This window comes from Perognathus longimembris, chromosome 2 (assembly GCF_023159225.1).
Source record: "Perognathus longimembris pacificus isolate PPM17 chromosome 2, ASM2315922v1, whole genome shotgun sequence".
NCBI classification, from domain to species: Eukaryota; Metazoa; Chordata; class Mammalia; order Rodentia; family Heteromyidae; genus Perognathus; species Perognathus longimembris.
In genome coordinates, this window is record NC_063162.1 from 131,543,842 (window position 1) to 131,563,262 (window position 19,421).

General features: G+C 36.9%; 1 protein-coding gene across 5 annotated transcripts in view; it reads left to right on the forward strand.

Moving 5' to 3' along the window:
* Asb15 (ankyrin repeat and SOCS box containing 15) overlaps positions 1 to 18,773 on the forward strand; it is a 53,482-nt gene extending 34,709 nt beyond the window's left edge. For all 5 annotated transcript variants that reach the window (XM_048340150.1, XM_048340147.1, XM_048340148.1 and 2 more), the window contains 9 exons: positions 457 to 565; positions 2,418 to 2,470; positions 2,564 to 2,695; positions 4,002 to 4,160; positions 8,489 to 8,734; positions 10,340 to 10,511; positions 12,924 to 13,494; positions 14,555 to 14,708; positions 17,597 to 18,773. In XM_048340150.1, coding sequence (XP_048196107.1) covers positions 459 to 565; positions 2,418 to 2,470; positions 2,564 to 2,695; positions 4,002 to 4,160; positions 8,489 to 8,734; positions 10,340 to 10,511; positions 12,924 to 13,494; positions 14,555 to 14,708; positions 17,597 to 17,769 — 1,767 coding nt within the window. In that variant the 5' untranslated portion in view covers positions 457 to 458 and the 3' untranslated portion in view covers positions 17,770 to 18,773. The remainder of the gene's footprint in view (positions 1 to 456; positions 566 to 2,417; positions 2,471 to 2,563; positions 2,696 to 4,001; positions 4,161 to 8,488; positions 8,735 to 10,339; positions 10,512 to 12,923; positions 13,495 to 14,554; positions 14,709 to 17,596) is intronic.
* Positions 18,774 to 19,421: the final 648 nt, after the last annotated feature.

Below are 19,421 nucleotides of genomic sequence, written 5' to 3' on the forward strand. Positions count from 1 at the left end.
TATCTCACCTGTCAAAAGATACTCTGAGACCAGTCATATCTCTTTAATTGACCACTTCTGTTTTATAATGGATATAAAAGGATAGTTGTTGAGTTTTATTGTACCAGCCCACTTCTCTCTGGGTAGAGTTTTAAGCTTTCAAGATGTTTAATAACTTGATGGACCTAAAGGAGCATATATCAGAAGTTTGGAAAAACATCATTATTATATGTCCAATTGCAGCCATGACCAAAAAGAAATCCAAAAGTCAAAAAGGAAGACATCCAGGGGCAGATAAGGAAGGTTTTAACAGTTATAATATTTTAAGTTAAGAAAGTAAAGCTCATTTATGTGTGGATTGAAATTCTGATTGTGTTTGGTAAGTACTTTAGTTTGTCATTTTGCATTATGTTAATTCTACCTGCCACTTGACATCATTTGTTGATAAGAAATCACCTCTTTCAAAATTATTTCTAGGTATGGATACTAATTATGACCTTGATGAAGACCATCTTACAAGTTATGATATTCAGCTCAGTATCGAAGAATCTATTGAAGCTAGTCAGGCCGCATTTCACCTTGAAAGGTAGCATTCTAATCAGTAACCTTCAACATAATTTCTTAAAAGCATGCATTTTGTTTTAAAAGAAAATGCACGCCATGTCTTGACTCTACCTTTAGGAAACTACTTACCTATTTGGTTTGGGCAGATATTCTAACAACTTTACAAAAGCTTCTGTGCACATGACAGGGTTTTTAGACCCCTGCCCCCACACTCCCCTGACCTGCGGGAGAGATGGGGAAGGCATGCCCCCGACCCTGACGACCAAGACAGACCACTCGCACCCAGCCCTCACCGGAGGACAATCAGAGGTGTCTGGGAGACTAGTCAGCAGCAAGATCTCATTTATTGAGGAAGTACAACACAGCTAATAGAAGGCACAGGAGCTAATCAGATCAAAGATCGGCAGGAAGGGAGGAGTGTACTTGCACCTATCTAGGGACTGTAAGGGGAGGCATGAGCTGCCCATAAGGTCGGAAGAGCCGGGGACCAATCCTAGAGTTGGCCTGATTTTTTGTCACAGCCCACAGAACTGCCTCCTGGCTCACTGTCAGACGCCATCTTAGCCACACGTGGCCCCAGGACTGAGAAACAGGCGGGGCCAGCTGGTTGACTTCCTCTTTCTGATGTAACATGTCTGGGCAATGTCCCACATGCACAGATTTTAATAATCTATTTCTGCACAAATCTGCATCCCCCATAGAAAATAGAAATTGCATAGATGGGAAATTCCCAGTTTAACTTGTTTGGTAGTTGGTTGTTTTTTAAGATAATAGTTAAAAAAGGATGATGAGGAAGTTAAACAACTTTGCAAGTTTATCCAGCAAAAAACCCCAGATAAACAGAAGTCTTTACAGTTCAACTAACTTATATGAGTGAACTGATCAAGAAATACATAGAATTACTGAATTATGTAAATAAGAGGTATAGAGTCTAAACCAGCAAAAATAATGTCTCTCTTGAACAACACACAAAATAAAATTAAGTTTAAGTTCTCTTGTAGTATTTAAAATCTTGTATTCTAGACCTTGGGAGTGCTTCTAAATAGATTCATTGCTATAAAATTACTGCTTTTGAGCTTTAAGATATGTACATTTTATATTTAAATTTCCAATCCTTTAAAGTTATCTCTTCAACAGATTTTAGAACTTCAGAGTGCTCCATAAGGGATCTGCAAACCTAGAATAATGGTAGCAGATGTTTCTGCTTAATAGTGTTAAATACGTTTGTTATGAAATTCTTGTTTCCATTTAGTAAGCACATACCCCAGAGAATTACCATGAGGGTTTAACCCATAACCTACTGAGATGCTAACTGGAAGTTTGTCCAGCAAATGCTCTGCTTGATTTTACTTGTGGATCAGTTGATTAAAAGGTTGTAACATTTGGCATGGACTAGAAGCTCCCAAATAAGTGTCAGTGAGCAATTACTAAGTTCCAAGCAACACATGTCCATTAAGCACAGAGTTTTTAAAGTTGAAAGACACCTAAGAGATCTTCTTAGGTAATGCTATTTTACCAATGGAGCCAATAGCCACAGAGGCAAATATGTGTATCTCAGGATCACAGTCTGTGACCCAAGTCCAGATCTCTGACTCCAGTTGTTCCCTCCTTTCTCCATTCTCAGAGAGATCTCAAGGACAGCATCATAATCTTGTATCTTCCCATCTTCACTAGTGTTCATAGTTCCAGTATCAGATGTATACTATGTATCTTCCTTGTAGCCATTTACATTTTCAAAGTTCATAAAACCAGTTGTCTACATTTCCTGTAGATCTTGATTATTAGGGTTATGTACAAACTCAATATGTTAATTTTTTTCAATTCTTTAACTATATCACCAGTATAAATGTGGCTTATCTTTCTTTCTCTACTAGATGTGTACCACTAAGTGATCAAAACAGAAAGCTCGTAGAGGCCATAAGACAAGGTAAGTGCGCATAATGTTATCTACAGAGGGATGGATAGGAGATTTCTCCTGTCAAAGGCAGAGTTGTATTATTAATCTGTATGTTAAATTCAGGCCACATTCTTGAGCTCCAGGAGTATGTGAAATATAAATACGCTCTGGATGAAGCGGATGAAGCAGGATGGTTTCCATTGCATGAAGCTGTTGTCCAACCCGTTCAACAAATACTTGAGATTGTTCTGGATGGTAAGGGAACTTAACATCCTTATGGAAAAAAAAAAAACTAGAAAAGAAATGCAGAATTGTGCTTGTCTTTAAGCCACATAACAAGATAAAATAAAACAGGATTAAAAATTGATTAGATTTTGGAAGGGAAGCACCAATGTTTGAAATTCAGGTAGTACAAAAATTAACATATTTTATGACATTTTGGACTCACCCTTTGCATTCTTATGTATAAGAATGTACATAGGGGGGCTGAGGATATAGCCTAGTGGCAAGAGTGCCTGCCTCGGATACCCGAGGCCCTAGGTTCGATTCCCCAGCACCACATATACAGAAAAAACAGCCAGAAGCGGCGCTGTGGCTCACGTGGCAGAGTGCTAGCCTTGAGCGGGAAGAAGCCAGGGACAGTGCTCAGGCCCTGAGTCCAAGGCCCAGGACTGGCCAAAAAAAAAAAAGAATGTACATAGGTTGGTGGGAAGTTATAATCTATAACTGATAAAAGTTTTTATATTCTGTGAATTAACTGACCAAAGTGTAAAGCCTTTTTCTTTTGAAAAAGAAATCCACTTAAAAAATAACTCAATATTTACATTTCCTAAAAATTACTATATAGTAAAAGAAGTAGTACCTAAAATATTTAGCCTCCCTCAATTTTTCATGATATAAACATTGACAAATGTGATAACCCAATCTTACGTTCTGACAGTTTTTCACATGTCAGTATTTTTTAGAAGCTTCCTAAGTGTTCTCTTTTAAGCTTCAGTGTTGCTTGCTAATGCTGTTTTGGGGAGAAAATGCATAATTCTTCATAGTTAACCTGCCAGCAAGCCAGATAGAGAACAAGATACCTAGACAGACCACACAGATAACATTAAAGATCACATTTCTTCTCTAACACATTTTAACAAAATGATACATTCATTCACATACATTCCCAGTCACGTATGACATAAAACCAATTTCTCATGTAATTTAAATAGTAAAAAGATTGGAAAGTTACTTTATAAAATAGCAAAAAGTGAGAAACAACTGGCTTTTAGGAAGGCAACTTGAGACATAAATGTTGCTTTTCTACTTGTCAGTTCAATTAGCAAGCCCATCTGTAGCTCATAGTCTTCCTTTCTCCAGGTAGGAGAAGGTTTCACTGTGGTATTTCCTGTGCCCACTGCCAGTTTGGTAAATTTTTAACTTTGTCTCTTTTTAGTCTTCCCTTCAATATCAGTTGACTTTGTTCAATATGGCATATGTATTACTGAGTTATTCTGTATTCACAATATTCCTTAAGTAAACATTTCTAAGGTTTGAACATAATGCTTTCACATCTCAGCTTCTTACCAGACACTCTGGGAATTCAAGACTTGTGATGGAGAAACACCCTTGACTTTGGCAGTCAAAGCTGGTCTGGTGGAAAATGTAAAGACTCTACTAGAAAAGGGGGTATGGCCCAACACCAAAAATGATAAAGGAGAGACTCCTCTTCTGATAGGTAAATAATCTTTGCTACTATGTCCATGATTTGAAGCAAACAATAAACATTTAATCAGTATTAACTGGAAACCACTATGCATTGGCTAAAACCCTATAATCCTAATTACTTTTATTCCCTGAGCTTCACCCCAGCCCTCACTCATTTCATTTTCCCATCAACTTCATTTTCTGATCCCACAAAGAAGTCAAATATGAAAGATGGCTACATTGTTTAGTGTAAAAAGGAAGGAGGTGGGAATTTCAAGGATACTCTTTCAGAAGAGTCTAGTTGAAGAGAGAGTTGGTTTTATGTTCAATATGTAGCTTTAAAACAAGCTAGATAAAATGGCTTGCAAAGAGAGAGCCCTCAAGTCCACCACAGGACAGACAGACTAACTAGAAGCTGGTTGGAGATTCTGAGGAACAGAATAGGTTAGTCCCCATGAGAATATTCACAGTGGTGACACAGCTCCTGTCAACTGTGTATGTATCCTGTTGGTTGTTGAACAGTAGGAGTTTGCAGATCTCTTTGTTGAGGAGCATGTGAAGAGGTACCATGAACAACCAGAGATACTTCTTCCTTTCTCTGAGGGACTTGGGCATCAAGTAAGAATGTGTATCTGTGGATTTATAGCCTATGAGATCGTAATCACAGGCCTCAGTTTCTTCATATGTCAAATGGACACTTGACACTTACCATGAACAATTACTATTAAAAGTAGGGAAAATAGGTATTGAAATCCTCCCAGGAGGCTGAGGTTTGAGCATTCTGGTTAGAATGCAGCCAGAGCAGGAAGGTTTGTGAGACTCTTATCACAAGTTAACCACAAAAATGCTAGAAATGTAGGTGTGGCTCAAGTGATAGTCAGTCTTGAGCAATCAATAAATAAATAAAATAAACCATACGGAGGGAACCTAAACTCTGATTTCAAGCCCCAGAATGGGCATTAGAAAAAACAACAACAAAAGACTCAAAAGTGATAAATGCCATTAGGAAATTAGCTGTTTAGAGAAGGAGGACTCTAATGTTACCTTCCAACAATCACAGAGAAAGTGAACATAACACAAGCTGTAGTTGTAGCTGGTCAAGTACCACCATAGCTCCTGTCCACAGAGGAATCATCTCATGTTTAAAAAATTAGCTGGAGGTTATTGAAAGACAACCTGACATTAGTGAAATATCCTTTTTCCAAAGCTGAATTCAGCAACATCTATTATAATACCCCCTGACTCATATGCTATACTAATCGGTTTGGATCTAAAGATAAAGAAGAAACAGGTACTTCAGTGGAAAATTAGTGTTGCAAATACTATAATGCGTATATTTGAAGTAAGCTTGGGACATAAACACTAGCGCATCTGCACAAACTTCAAAGGGATTACATTCTTTGAATAGACTTGAGAAATGTGGACCTAAGATCAGCAGACAGATGGAATGACTCCTAGGCAGGTTTTCTGCCCCCAGCACAACTTGTTTGGAGAATGTCACCACAGTATAGGGTCATTCTGATCTAATATATCCTCACTCATGCTTGTCCCCAGGCCTTTCGAGACAAGACCTTAAATGAAATATTCATCTATGAGTTTCTTTACCATTACTATTGTCATTTGTTGTTGTTTCTTTTGCCAGTCCTGGGGCTTGAACTCAGGGCCTGAGCTCTGTCCCTAGCTTCTTTTTGCTCTAGGCTAGCACTCTACCTCTTGAGCCACAGCTCCACTTCTGGCTTATGTAGTGCTGAAGAATCCAAGTCAGGGCTTCATGTATGCGAGGCAAGCACTCTACCACTAGGCCATAGCCCCAGCCCCCTAGACATTTTCTTTACTCCACACATCCTCTTCACTCTTTCAGTCTTGAAATCCTTGTCTAGATACTTCGGGAAAAACATCTCCTTTCTCCATGTTCTTTGTGAATTAGAAAAACATTTATGAGCTGGAAAACAAATTACATGAGTATAACTCTTATATACAGAGAAAGAAAGAAGTCAACAAATTTAAGTGCTGAAGAGTACAAATAATTTATTCTTTTTTCCATCTAATTCTTCAACCCAACTTCAAAATTTGATTAAACATTTAAACTTTTAAAATTAGAGAAAAAAATCTGAAACTTTTTTTTTAAGTTTTAGCAAGGATTTTAGTATAGCAGTTTTAAAGGAAGAAGAAATCAAGAAGAAAGAAACATTTCCTCCTCAGGAGGAAATACAAGTTAAAAACTTCACAATTTCCTAACAATACTAAAGAAATATAAACTTAAGAATCTTAAAATTGAAATTTTTTTTCTTTTGTTTTTCTTCCCTATGGCTTAGCCCCTGTTGTCACTGTTTTTGATTTTGGTGTCCTTAGTACTGTATATATGTTTGTCTGAATCTAGGAAGGGAAGGGGAACATCAAATGGTGAGACAAAGGGTAAACGGCAAGCCAATGCAACAGCAATACTTACAAGACGATATGTTGTAAGCCAAATGAACATATCTGGGGGCGGGGCGGGGACTGGGGAGAGGGGAAGGTGGGAGAAAAATGAGGGAAAAGGGAACAAATTCGACAAGAAATATACTACCTTACATATGTAACTGCAACCCCTCTGTAATCACCTTGACAATAAAAATGTAAAAAGCATTAAAATATGCTGAATTGAAATCCCTTTGTACAACTACTTAAATATAATATTTAGAAAAATAATTTAAAATATGTGACATATATAAAATTTAAATATAGTTATAAAACTTAAGAAAATTTACTTTGATTTTATCCTTTATGTTCCACCAACACCTGTGAGTTTTTAATATCTGTCATTTATGGGTTAAAGATATTTTTATGAGTTAGCTTAGAGCATGCATTCCTACCATTTGGATTATTATTTCTACGGAAAATGGATTCTTTGTTCTAAAATTATTAGATCAGAACTGAAGTGCTAACATTCACACAATTACTTTAAGTGACAGATGACCTGCATATGCTAGTATTTTCACAAGGAAAGGTAAACATTGGTAATCAGTATTCTCTGGGTCAAAGGAGGAAAGCATCATGAGGGAAGAAGTTCATTATTTTAATACTTTTTCCAATGACACAAAACTGCAACAAGAGTGAGGAAATAAATGAAGAAACACTTCTTACAGTTCATTGAGCTTGCTGGACATTTGCTCTGCAGTTATGCCAGTGAGCATGAGGTCATCCACTACAATTAGAGCTGCTAATGGCAGACGAACAGTTCAGACAGAGGCATTTGTCAACCATTTGTACCTTAACAACAAACAAGGGAATAGCTGGAAACAGCCTTCAAAGTAAGCAAAGTTTGTCTTCATCCTCTAGTATACCATCTGGAGTCACTTACTTCCCCTCAACCTTAAATCTTTTATGTATTGTATCCTTCCTTTCAGAATATCCCCTCTGGTTTAACATCTCTTGCCTTTCCCAGAAAAAGCTCCATGCTTTGAGTCTCTCTTCAAATACATGAGAGCACAGACTTCTTCTCAAAATAGTCCATTGTGCCTCACACACGCCTTTCACCTAGTCTTCAAGTAATGAATGAAGAACAGAATTTTGAACCCTACTGATGGATTGCTTATTAAAACTTTTATAAATTGGCAAAAAAATTATTTTTTAATTATTTATGTCTTATGACATTAAAAAAATAAAATATTACCAGTGTACTTAGGGACAAGCAAGGAGGGAAAGAGACTCGTTATCTAGTGATGCTCTTAAATTTTACTTTATTAGCTATCACATACTTTATCTGCTAAGACCAGCTGACTTCAATTCTAGCTAGAATTCAAGCTGGATTCAATTTTAGCCTCCCTTGGAAGTATAAGAAAGAAAAGTTCATTTAGTATTCACTGCTGTCTTTGGTATAACAACAGTAAAACTTGTTTTCATGGGATAAAATCAATGAACATTTATTATTCCCTGAATCTTAGGAGTGATAAAATTATACTACTAAATTTATTGAGTTCCTATTATATAATTGGTGCTATAATTACGATTTCTCATTCTCTACTTAATTTGCAAGCCAGGAGTGGATGGATTTTCTATTTTGTTGGTAAAGAGATTGTTTGGAAACAGTACATACAATAGCCCAGTGATGTGCATTTTCCATGAACTCTTACCCCCACTTTTAAACCATGAGCCTTAAAGATAACACCCCAAAGAAAAATATCACCTTTCATATTCATACTCCACAATAGCTATGTGAGTGTAAGAAATAAAAGCAATATGAAATACAATACTCCCTCATAGAAGAAAAAGAAAGAGCTAATATCTAGTGTGGTATTTGGTAATAAGTTTAATATCATTGAAGTATTCATGGTCATAGACCTTTCCATTGGCAAATCTTATTTAAAACTCTCTTTCCAGCTGTGAAAAAGGGCTCGTATGACATGGTTTCTGCTCTGATTAAGTACAACACCAGCCTTGACCAACCCTGTGTCAAGCGATGGTCAGCAATGCATGAAGCAGCTAAGCAAGGCCGGAAAGATATCATAGCTCTACTCCTAAAGCATGGAGGCAACGTCCACCTGAGAGACAGGTTTGGAGTCACACCACTGGGTGTTGCTGCTGAGTCCGGTCACTGCGACGTGTTAGAACACCTAATTCACAAAGGTACGTGGGAAGGAATTAAGCTTTCCTGAAGTTCATTCTACCTTTGAGGCTTTCCTCTTCTCCATTCCTTCTAAGCTTTTCTTCCCCCCCACCCCCCACATAGCTCTGCCTTTGAAACTCTCCTCTGTTCCATTTCTTCTCAGGTCTTCTTCTTCCCCTGAGGATGACTGAGCACAAGACATTCAGGCCTATCCCCTTCCATAGTCTCCTTCATTCCACAGCTTATATATTGTTACCTGCAGATTTACATGCCTAGTACTGATGGCGCGCAAGTAGTCTAGTTTCTAAGTCGATGGCTTTTGAGGGTCTCACACTCATCTCCTCCTACACTGAATTCTGCCTCCTCTTCTACTTCCTGATACAATAATTTCTCTCAACCAGGACAGAAAGGTTAGATTGTCTCTTAATTCCACAATCACCTTTCCTAAACTCAATGAGTTGCAAGCGCTATTGTGTCACTCTTGTTCTCACCTTGTCATCAGTCTGCCATTTGGGTCAGGCCCTTCACATCTTCCCTGGACTAATGAAATTAGAATCCATGCTATATAACTGCAGCTTGCTTCCTCTTCCTAAAGAACAGCTACAGTCGTGTTTACTATTCAAGACATCTCTATTGCATCAACTTCAATTATTTTTCAGGAATGACATCTCACTACTCCCATCTTATTATATCCTATACTCTAGCCGAAAAAAGAAAGAAAGAAAGAAAGAAAGAAAGAAAGAAAGAAAGAAAGAAAGAAAGAAAGAAAGAAAGAAAGAAAGAAAAAGAAAGAAAGAGAATAGTGTTATTACCTCTTCTTGGGTTTGGATCAAGTACTTGACTTTATTTAGAAATGCTTGTGGCAAATGGAAAAGAAAGAAGGGTAAAGGGGAAACCAAATTCCTAAATTGTCATCTCCACCTACTCTTTGTGAGCCCTTGTCTACTTGCTTAAATATCTAGTCCTCTGATTCTCCATCTGCAAATGAAGGCTAAGATCATGGGATTCCCCTAAAGGATCCTCTGTGGGGAAAAAGGCTAAGCTTTTTAATCATCAAATCATCTCTGTGAAATAAGTTACACAGTTCTACTTTACAGATGCAAAGATGGAAGGGAGAGAAGTAATGGCTTGCCCCCATTCCCAAAGAGCAGCAGAGCCAAATTCACATACAGACCTCTTTTTTCCCCCCAATATTTTCTGGTGTTGATGTTGCTACAATGTCATATTGTGTATGTTCTCTAGTGATATATTGTTTCATTTCCTATTTAGGCTTCTTAATTAATTCCAGGGTCACACATATTATTTTCACAAAGAGGGTACCAATAAACATTTGTTGAGTTGAAATACAGTACTCAGTATTGTGAATAAATTTAAAAGTCTGATGTTATCTTTTTCTGGGAACATCTATCCTAGAAATTGGCTTGTTGATTTCTAAGACTTTTTTTTTTAATGAAATGAAGAATATCATGTAACGAGTTACTAAAGAATACTGTATAGCTATTAAAGTCTCAAAAACTATGTTTTCACCAATTGCTGTGCCATCCAAAGAAGAGGTCAAGATTGCTCTGAAGGGGAGGCTTACCAATGCTGTGCTGTCATCCCTGGCCTGTGTTTTACTCTGCCAGGTGGAGATGTGTTTGCTTTGGCGGATGATGGGGCGTCAGTGTTGTTCGAGGCAGCAGGAGGTGGTAATCCTGACTGCATTTCTCTCCTGCTGGAATATGGAGGAAGTGGAAACGTGCCCAACAGAGCAGGGCATCTGCCTATACACCGGGCTGCCTACGAGGGGCATTATCTGTGAGTAAGAGAGGATGAGGTGATCGCTTGAAGGTAAAAGAAAAAAGCAAAAGGTTTGGTATAATGTAATCCTAAGTTTCTCTGTGATGATTTTTCCAAGAATACATAACACATGCACAAGTTCTGTATTAAGTGCTTAGAACTTACTTGATTTTCCTCCTTGATTTTATATTTTGAACTTCTAGAAGATGAATTTACAGCGCTTTTATGGTGACAGGACTTTTATTCTTTTATAAGGAATAATTCTAATTCAAATTCCTGCATACGCTGTCCAAGAGTGTATTTCTGTTAAAAAATAAAATCAACAAAAAGCTACATTTTCTCAAAAGTTTTACCTTGACAAAGAATTCAAATTTATAAAATGTTACGGGTTACTTATTTCCTAACATCTCCAAGACATTGGAGCATAAGGGTAAATGCATTGTCAAATAGATACATTTTGCCATAAATTTAGATTTCATTTTTCCATACAAATGGTTGAATAGACACTGAAACTGCAAAATGTGTTAAAAATCAACATACTAAGAAACATAGACTCTATGGTTTCCCTCATAGGGAATAATTAGAACATGTTTAGGCTAGTCATAGCAGAAGATCACAGTAGGCCAATAGCTATGCCCTTATGAGCACCTAAGATGATGCTAAGTGAAATGAACTCCATGTTATGGAAACAAGTGTTATATTATTGTTGTAATTATTTTCAACATGCCATGTAAAACCATACCTTTGTTGTTGTTGTTGTTTCTCTTGTATTCCCTTCCTGTGGTTGTACCCCCGCTATCACTGGATCTCATTTGAGAGCCTTGGATACTGTATATATGGGTATTAGAACTAGGGAAGGGAAAGGGGATATCAAAATCAAGAGACAAAGGATAAAAAGACAAATGATTCTAGAGTCAATACTTACAAAACCATTTGGTGTAAACCAACTGTACAACTCATGGGGAGGAGAGGGGAAGGGGAGGGAGGTGGGGGGAAAATGAGAGAAGTAACAAGTTGAACAAGAAATGTACTCACTGCCTTACATATGAAACTATAACCCCTCTGTACTTCATTTTGACAATAAAGGAAAAAAATTAAAAATCAACATACTAATAGAAATTAGGAATCACAATGTTAAAGTATCACCAGGAGAAGATGATTTTAGATACTTAAATATATTTAAGTATATTTTATATGCTCAAAAACTTCGAAGTAGTTACACTTTATATTTTCAATGGCTATATTGGCTAAGGGGCCAGCAATGCATAATTGGTACCCAGTGACATGTTGTTAAAGTTTGCTTGGATTTACTCCCAGTGTTCATAAATTCACAAGTAGTAGCTCTGAATTAGGCACAAGAGATCAAGTTCTCCTTGCCTGTGACTAGTTGGTCAGTCAAGTGCGAAATCCACAACTGTTTATCACATGCACTTAGTAACATAAGCCGTGGTCAGCTCTTTTAATTGGACTGATACATCAGTTTGATGAAACAGTAAAGATTTTTCTTTACGTTAATAATTCAATTGCAAATTATAACAAGACAGGATGTACATAGGCCAAAAAAAAAAAAAAAAAGAATAGATGTCAAATGCTAGCCCTCTCCTTACCATGGAGCTGTGTGGCCTTGGAGAAGTCACGTGAAGGAAGGGGGTAATAGTAAGTGATATCCAGGTCACTTACAGCCTCACTTTCTTTGACAGTACTGGGGTTTGAACACAGGACCTTGTACTTGCTGGGTAGGTGTTCTTAAGCCACACACACACACACACACACACACACACACACACACACACACACACAGAGCCCTTTTCGCTTTAGTTATTTTTCTGGTTAGGATTTCCTTGTTTATTTCTAGGCTGCCCTGGACCATGATTTCTTTCTTATATTCCCCACATAGTTGAGATCACAGGTATGTGCCCCCATGTCCAACTTTTTTTTGAAAATGGGTCTTCCCTCATTTTTGCTCCAGGTAGCCTCAAACTGTGATCCTCCCAATCTCACACCTGTTGTCAAAAATAATCAGTGGAACTAGAGGAGTGGCACAACTTATGTAGCAACAATAATGAGTGAAAAAGCCAAACCAGAGCATGAGGCCCTGAGTTCAATTCTCAATATAGCCCCCCAAAAAGTACGGGAAGTGTGACTCAAGCAGTACAGCAGCCATCTAGTAAGTGTAAAACTCTGAATTCAGATATCAGTAACCTCAAAAGGAAGAAAAGAAAAAAATGTCAAATAAATTACACTAAAAACTCAATAGTAGTAGCATAATAGACAAAAGTTAAATATTTTGCACTGTTATCTAGGGAAGATAAGGAAAATTAAAACTACATACATCTGTCTGATGAAAAAGAAGGCTTATTTAATTCCCTGATCATTTTTATGCCATGGGGATATTGAAGCAATTATTTTGTTGTTGTTTGATTGTTTTAGTGCTTTGAAATATCTTATCCCAGTAACATCCAAGAACGCAATCCGGAAAAGTGGGCTATCACCAGTTCACTCAGCAGCTGATGGACAGAACACACAGTGCCTACAACTGCTCATCGACAACGGTTTTGATGTCAACATGCTACTTGCTGACCACATCTCCCAGAGTTATGATGATGAGAGGAAGACAGCACTGTACTTTGCCATTTCCAACAATGATATTCACTGTACAGAAGTTCTTCTGGCTGCAGGTGCAGACCCCAACCTTGACCCCCTCAATTGTCTACTTGTGGCAGTAAGGGCCAATAATCATGAAATTGTCAGGTTGCTCCTCTCCCACGGAGCTAATGTCAACTGTTACTTTATGCACGTAAATGACACACGTTTCCCCAGTGTCATTCAATATGCCCTACATGATGAGGTCATGATGCGGCTGTTGCTGAATAATGGCTACCAAGTGGAGATGTGCTTTGACTGCATGCACGGAAACATCTACGGCAATTCATTTGTGTGGACAGACATAGAGGAGGAGATACTACCTGGATGGACATCTTGTATAATAAAAGATACCTCAGTGAGTTATGCCCTTCTGCACATGAGGCCCAAATCCTAACTCAAACTTGTCTCAAGGAGATTTTGAACTTTAATGTTTTAGTTAACAATTTAAAATTTTTTAAATTTCTACTTTTAAATGTCTTCACGGCTCAATAGCAGGCTAATAGTTTTTCTGTAGTTTTAAAGTTTCTGAATTGTCTCTTGCATTGATTCTTAGGTTTTTAATCATTTTGGTTAGAAATGATAATTCCTCACAAACAGACATGTCAAATTAAACCCCTTTGTACAACTCCTTAAGGTTAGTTCTTAAAAAGAAAACTTAAATAGTATTTGTTAAAGTCAAATGTTTAAAAAATAAGGAATTAGAAGTCCTGGATTTAGTAATTCATAAGCAATATAACTCAGAGCAAGTAACTCATTTCTGTAATATCTAGGAAATGGAAATAAATTTTTTCTGCCATTCTTATAAATTTCCTTAAAATTTACATAAGGTAAGCTATGCTATATGGACAAAAATAATTTTGATATTCTTAAATTTATTGTCTAGTTTTATGAACTAATCTATAATCTAGCCTAGAGTATGTTCCATGTGCTGTTATGAAGAATATAAATTCTTTAGCCAACTTTCAGTCATTTTAAGGATATTACAAGAAAGAAACATCAATTCTAATTTTTTATGATTTTCTTAATTGTGATTTTTTTTCTTAATGAAGACGTGGGGATACAACCCTAAAAAAGTTAGCCTAGAAAATTATGCTGTTTATTTTTTCTTAAATGGGCAATGAAATGTAGAATGTAAAGATGAATGCAATTAATCACTTGCCATTTCTTGGTGGAATATTGAGACTAGACAGGCTGAAAAGCATAATCCTTCCTTGTTGTATTGATTCCAATCACATCAGAACCATGTATATGTCCTCAGGGCTATTTGTTCACAGAAACAACCAAACAATTTCATTTTCTTTTTGTTCATGGCAAGGAGAGATAAAAAGATAAAGTAGTTATTCATAATGCAATGAGTATTGATGAATATTGTACCTGAAAAATACTACTAAGTTTAATTTTATCCATTTCCTCAGTTCTGTGAGTTTATTACAGTTCCTTGGATGAAGCATCGGGTAGGCAGCATTGTCCGAATTCTAATGGATTACATGGATTACATCCCTCTGTGTGCTAAACTGAAGTCCGTCCTGGAAGTGCAAAGAGAGTGGCCAGAAATCCGCCAAATACTGGGTAAAAATTTAAAAAGTATATATGATTTACCAACCATTTTTATAATTGAAAATATATAGGAGGAACATTTTAAAATATCTTTCTTTGATTCCTTTTTAGAGCTATCATATTCAAAAATTATCTTTTTTTACTCATACTTAAAACATCCTCTCTTACAAGATGCAAAATTGGAAATTTTCTTGATGTTTCCCAACTCTTGAATTGATTGCATAATGATTTATATTGCTATATTAGCTATATCAACATTGAAACTAGAATTGATAGTTTATAACTTGGAATATGTAATACTCAGACTTTGGTTTGCTCTATTTTTTTGCATTTTCAAGACTTATCCACTGTGCCTACTTCAGCAAATTTTTGAAAACTAAATAAGCGAGTGGAAAATATTAAAAGATATGCTTTTCCCCAGGTGTTTTTTATGGAATCCAGCCCTCAAAGACTTACTTTGTATTCTCTAAGTCAAAGTTTATTTATAATAATAGAAGTGAGCCATATTATAAAAGTTTCATTAACTTCATCTTAGTGTGACAGGCACTGAGTTCAATACTCAAAATCATGAAAAAATGAAAATAATAACTTTACAGAAAATAAGCTTTAAATTACTCTAAATGCAAACACATACTTGGAAGAAACCATAGATTGGAATAGGTTACTCTTTTTCAAACTTAGAGTTTGAGGAAATGAATTTTCAAAACTCATATGGATATTAATTACTTTTTAAAAAATCATAGAATATTACTTGACATCTAAGTAATCTGTCTCCCCTAAATCAGCTTTCCTCTAGAATAAGATCTATAATAGAGGGGACTCTGTAACAACTGAAACAGAATCTTAGAGAGCCCAATGAATAAGATAATATTTTGAACGTAGAAGAACTCAGAGATCAGATAGATCTCAGGTAGGATGGAATTTGGGCCTGGTATAGAAGTAGGATTGCTGGATTATATTGTCCATATGTAACAGAGAACTGATAACTACGTAAATATAACCAGTAGTTATTGTATCATTTTTGTTTCTCCAAGGAACAGAAGATTTCTTTTTCTTTCAGCAGGAAGATAGCCATACTAGCAGCACATCTACCCTTTGTGCCTAGGTTTGCATATTGTGATGATAACAACAACAACAAAAAAGAATTGGAAGACTAGTCTATAGCCCTATCAATAATGCCAATGTACTTCTTACCATAGAAAATACAGATTTTTGTCTCTATGTGGTCATTGTCCATGTTTTTATTGCAAAAGAACTCCCAAAGCTGATGACTGTAGAAAGACAGTCCAATTAAGAATAAAGCTAGGAAGATGTTGTCGTTAATAACTTAATTATACATACTGCAGTCTATCAATTGATTGCTATAAGCATGGTCAACCACTGGATGTCAGGATTCTTCCAGGAATACATAGGCAGTGAAATTTTTTAACAAAAAAGGTGGACTTTCCTTTCCGTTCTTTCTTTTTCCTTGTATGCATACTGTTGCTGGGGTTTGAATTCATGGTTTAATACTCTCACGTGGCTTATCTGCTTGAGCTTTACCACTTGAGCCACACTTTCACTTTTCTGCCAGGGCTGGCTTTGAACAGAAATCCTCAGATCTCAGCTTCCTGAGCAGCTAGGATTACAGACATTTTGTTAATAATGAGGCTAAGGGCATGGCTCAAGTTGGACAACACCTTCCAAGGAAACTTGAGGCTCAGTTCACACCCCAGTTCAAAACCCAGCACTGCTAAAAATAAAAACAGCAACCTCTGTAGATGTTTGTGTGAAATGTGGTTTTTAATTTTAAAAGAAGATAATAGATAACTTGACTGTTTGTAGTATCAACTATTACAGAAATACAATCACTTTCATTTTTGAATTCAATGACAGTTAACATTTATTGAATGGTTAGGGAGCACTAAACATTTTTAATAGTGTATTTGATTTTTTAATTATTGAAGATGCCTGTGAAGTAGATGCTATTGTTATCTACATTTCACAGTTGAGAGTATTAAAACCCAGAGATTTAATAACTGATTTAATCCATGATTTAATCCATCTAAGTCCAAGGACTCAAGTCTGCTGCCCTTCCACAAGTTGATAAATGCAGATTTTACAATTATAAAGGAAGAATTGACAATAAAGGCTAACAGATATGAGTCATGTTAGTATATAGTTTGATGTAAAATGTTTAGATATTAGACATTGGAAATAAGCTCCAGATTGAATCATGGACAGTTTATGGAATCATAAACTGTATTGATGTTTCCTCAATAATTATCATATAGATTGCCAAGAGAGGAAATAAAGAAATATGTCTCCATAATATTCAGTTCTAGAAAAGGAATAAGCAGAAATGGACATGAACATTTGCTGCTGCTTTTTTTGTTGCTGTTTGCCAGTCCTAGAACTCGAACTCAAAGCCTGGGCCCTTTCTCTGAGCTCTTCTTAGTCAGTGCAAGTACTCTACCACTTGAGCCACAGCTCCACTTCTGGCTGTTCTCATAGTTAATTGGAGTTGGCCTCACAGACTTTCTAGCCCAAGCTGGCTTCCAACTTGGCATCACAATCCTCAGCTTCCTGAGTTGCTAGGATTACAAGTATGAGTGGCTTTATAAAAGCATTTGCTTTTATAAATCATCAAGTCCGTTCGTTTATATAATAGATACTACTTGAATGTCTATCAGCACCTATCTAGTACAGCCAAGAGCCACACCTCTGCCCTGGGTGGGACCTTATATTCCAGAGGCGTGGCCTAGAATATGTACTGACAGTGTGGATTTTACTCAGAATCACCAGCTGCTCAAGTGTGTGTGCCTCTTGTCCATAAGGACATTATTGATGCTTTACATCTCTTACAGGCCAGTCCACTAACATCGTTTTCAACTTCTGCTTCTTTTCTCATTTCACTTTAGAGAACCCTTGTTCATTAAAGCATTTATGTCGTTTAAAAATCCGAAGACTCATGGGCCTCCAACGACTAGGCCAGCCAGCCTCCATGGAGAAGCTTCTGCTACCAACAGCTATTCAACGATACATATTGTTTAAGGAATATGATCTGTATGGACAAGAGTTAAAATTGCCCTAGCGTAAAAATAATATTTTAAAATGTGGTTCTCAAAAGGATTTTAAGTGATTCCTTCAGAGATTTATTGGAATTATTGAGCATCACTAAATATATTCAGATCTGCTGACAGTGTTAGGTTTTTTTATGTCCCTACAGAAGACACGAACAACTTTCAAAACTTGTGCATTTTTAAAAGATAGCCAATATTTTCTATTTAATTTCTATTGACTATCTCTAAGTCTTCAAATTCTCCCTATCAAACCCTCCTACAATATCTATGATGGAGTCTTTATGTTTAAAAAGCAAATAAGCAACTTTCTCAAACCCATATCTCCAGGCTGTGACTGGTCCATTTCTCCTTTCTTTAATGGCCTTAGTGTGGAAAAGAGCTACTTCCGCCTTACAGGTGAAGAGCGTGTTATTTAGCATAGGCTGCCTCCACTGCCCTTCTCAAACTGCCCTAACCCAGCAATCTTCCTAATCCCTAAAAGTAATGTATACATTTCTGTCCCTCTTTCTATGAATTTCAGTGGCATCTGATACCATTGACTCTCTGTCCTAGAAGTGGTACCTCTTTCCTCGGTTTTCACTGTACTGATCCTTGTTCTCTCATCTCTTCTCCTACCTCCTTGCCGCCTCTGTCTCTGGCTTCTTCCAATGTTACTCATCTCCTGCCAGTCCTTCAGTAATATATCTTCTCTGGGAAATTTCACCTACTTGCATAGTTATAGTCATTTTGCTGGTGGCTATGAAGTTTACACCCCAACCTCAACTCTTTCTCCCCTGTGCTTGAGAATGACATAGACAATGCGCTAGTAAGAGTCTTGAACGCAAAGATCTTAAATTCCACAAGTCCTCAGATAAACTCATCACCTTTCCCCACAGAAAGTCTCTTTCTCTTACATCATGTACTTCAGCAGTTATCACAATACTCAACTCAATTTCCAAAGGAAAAACCCTGGGCATCAACTTGGAACACCCCATTTCTTTCCCTATTAGAAACTCTCTCTCTCTCTCTCTCTCTCTCTCTCTCTCTCTCTCTCTCTCTCTCTCTCTCTCTCTCTCTCTCATCATTTGTCTCCTGAAGCCATCTTAGGTCTGGTCTCCTTTCTCTTCGGATGAAACAGTGCTACTTACAGATTTGCCTCCCTTTTAGCTTGCCTGGCCACACACATATAGTGCCCACACATCCAAAGTGATCTCTCACAGATGGAAGCAGTTTTTACCCCCTTGTAGAAACGCTTCCCCATTCCTCATCAGCTAAAGTCCAAAGTCCTCACACATAGCCCTTTTTGATCTAACCTTATTCTCTTAGCATTATGTCAATATTCCTTTTTTTCTCTCCCTAACCATATTATGTTTTCCAGGACTTTATTCTTTCAACAGTGATTCTCAGACCTTAATTTTTCAAACAGGTTTATGTATTTTTTAAAAAATAGCATCTCCCATCACTCTTATCTAATAAAAAGGCGGTCATCTAATAGAATGCCAGAAATAAAATGGCCAGTCATTAAGAACTGGATGAATTTAGCTTTGAAAAAACTGAACACAAGATCCTCATTTCCCCATTAATAGGTAAAATTTCATGGTAGCTCATCAAATATCTGCAAACCTTGTATGGGAACCACTGCTTAAAGAAACTGCTCTCCTGTACATAGGCATCTTTGCATTTC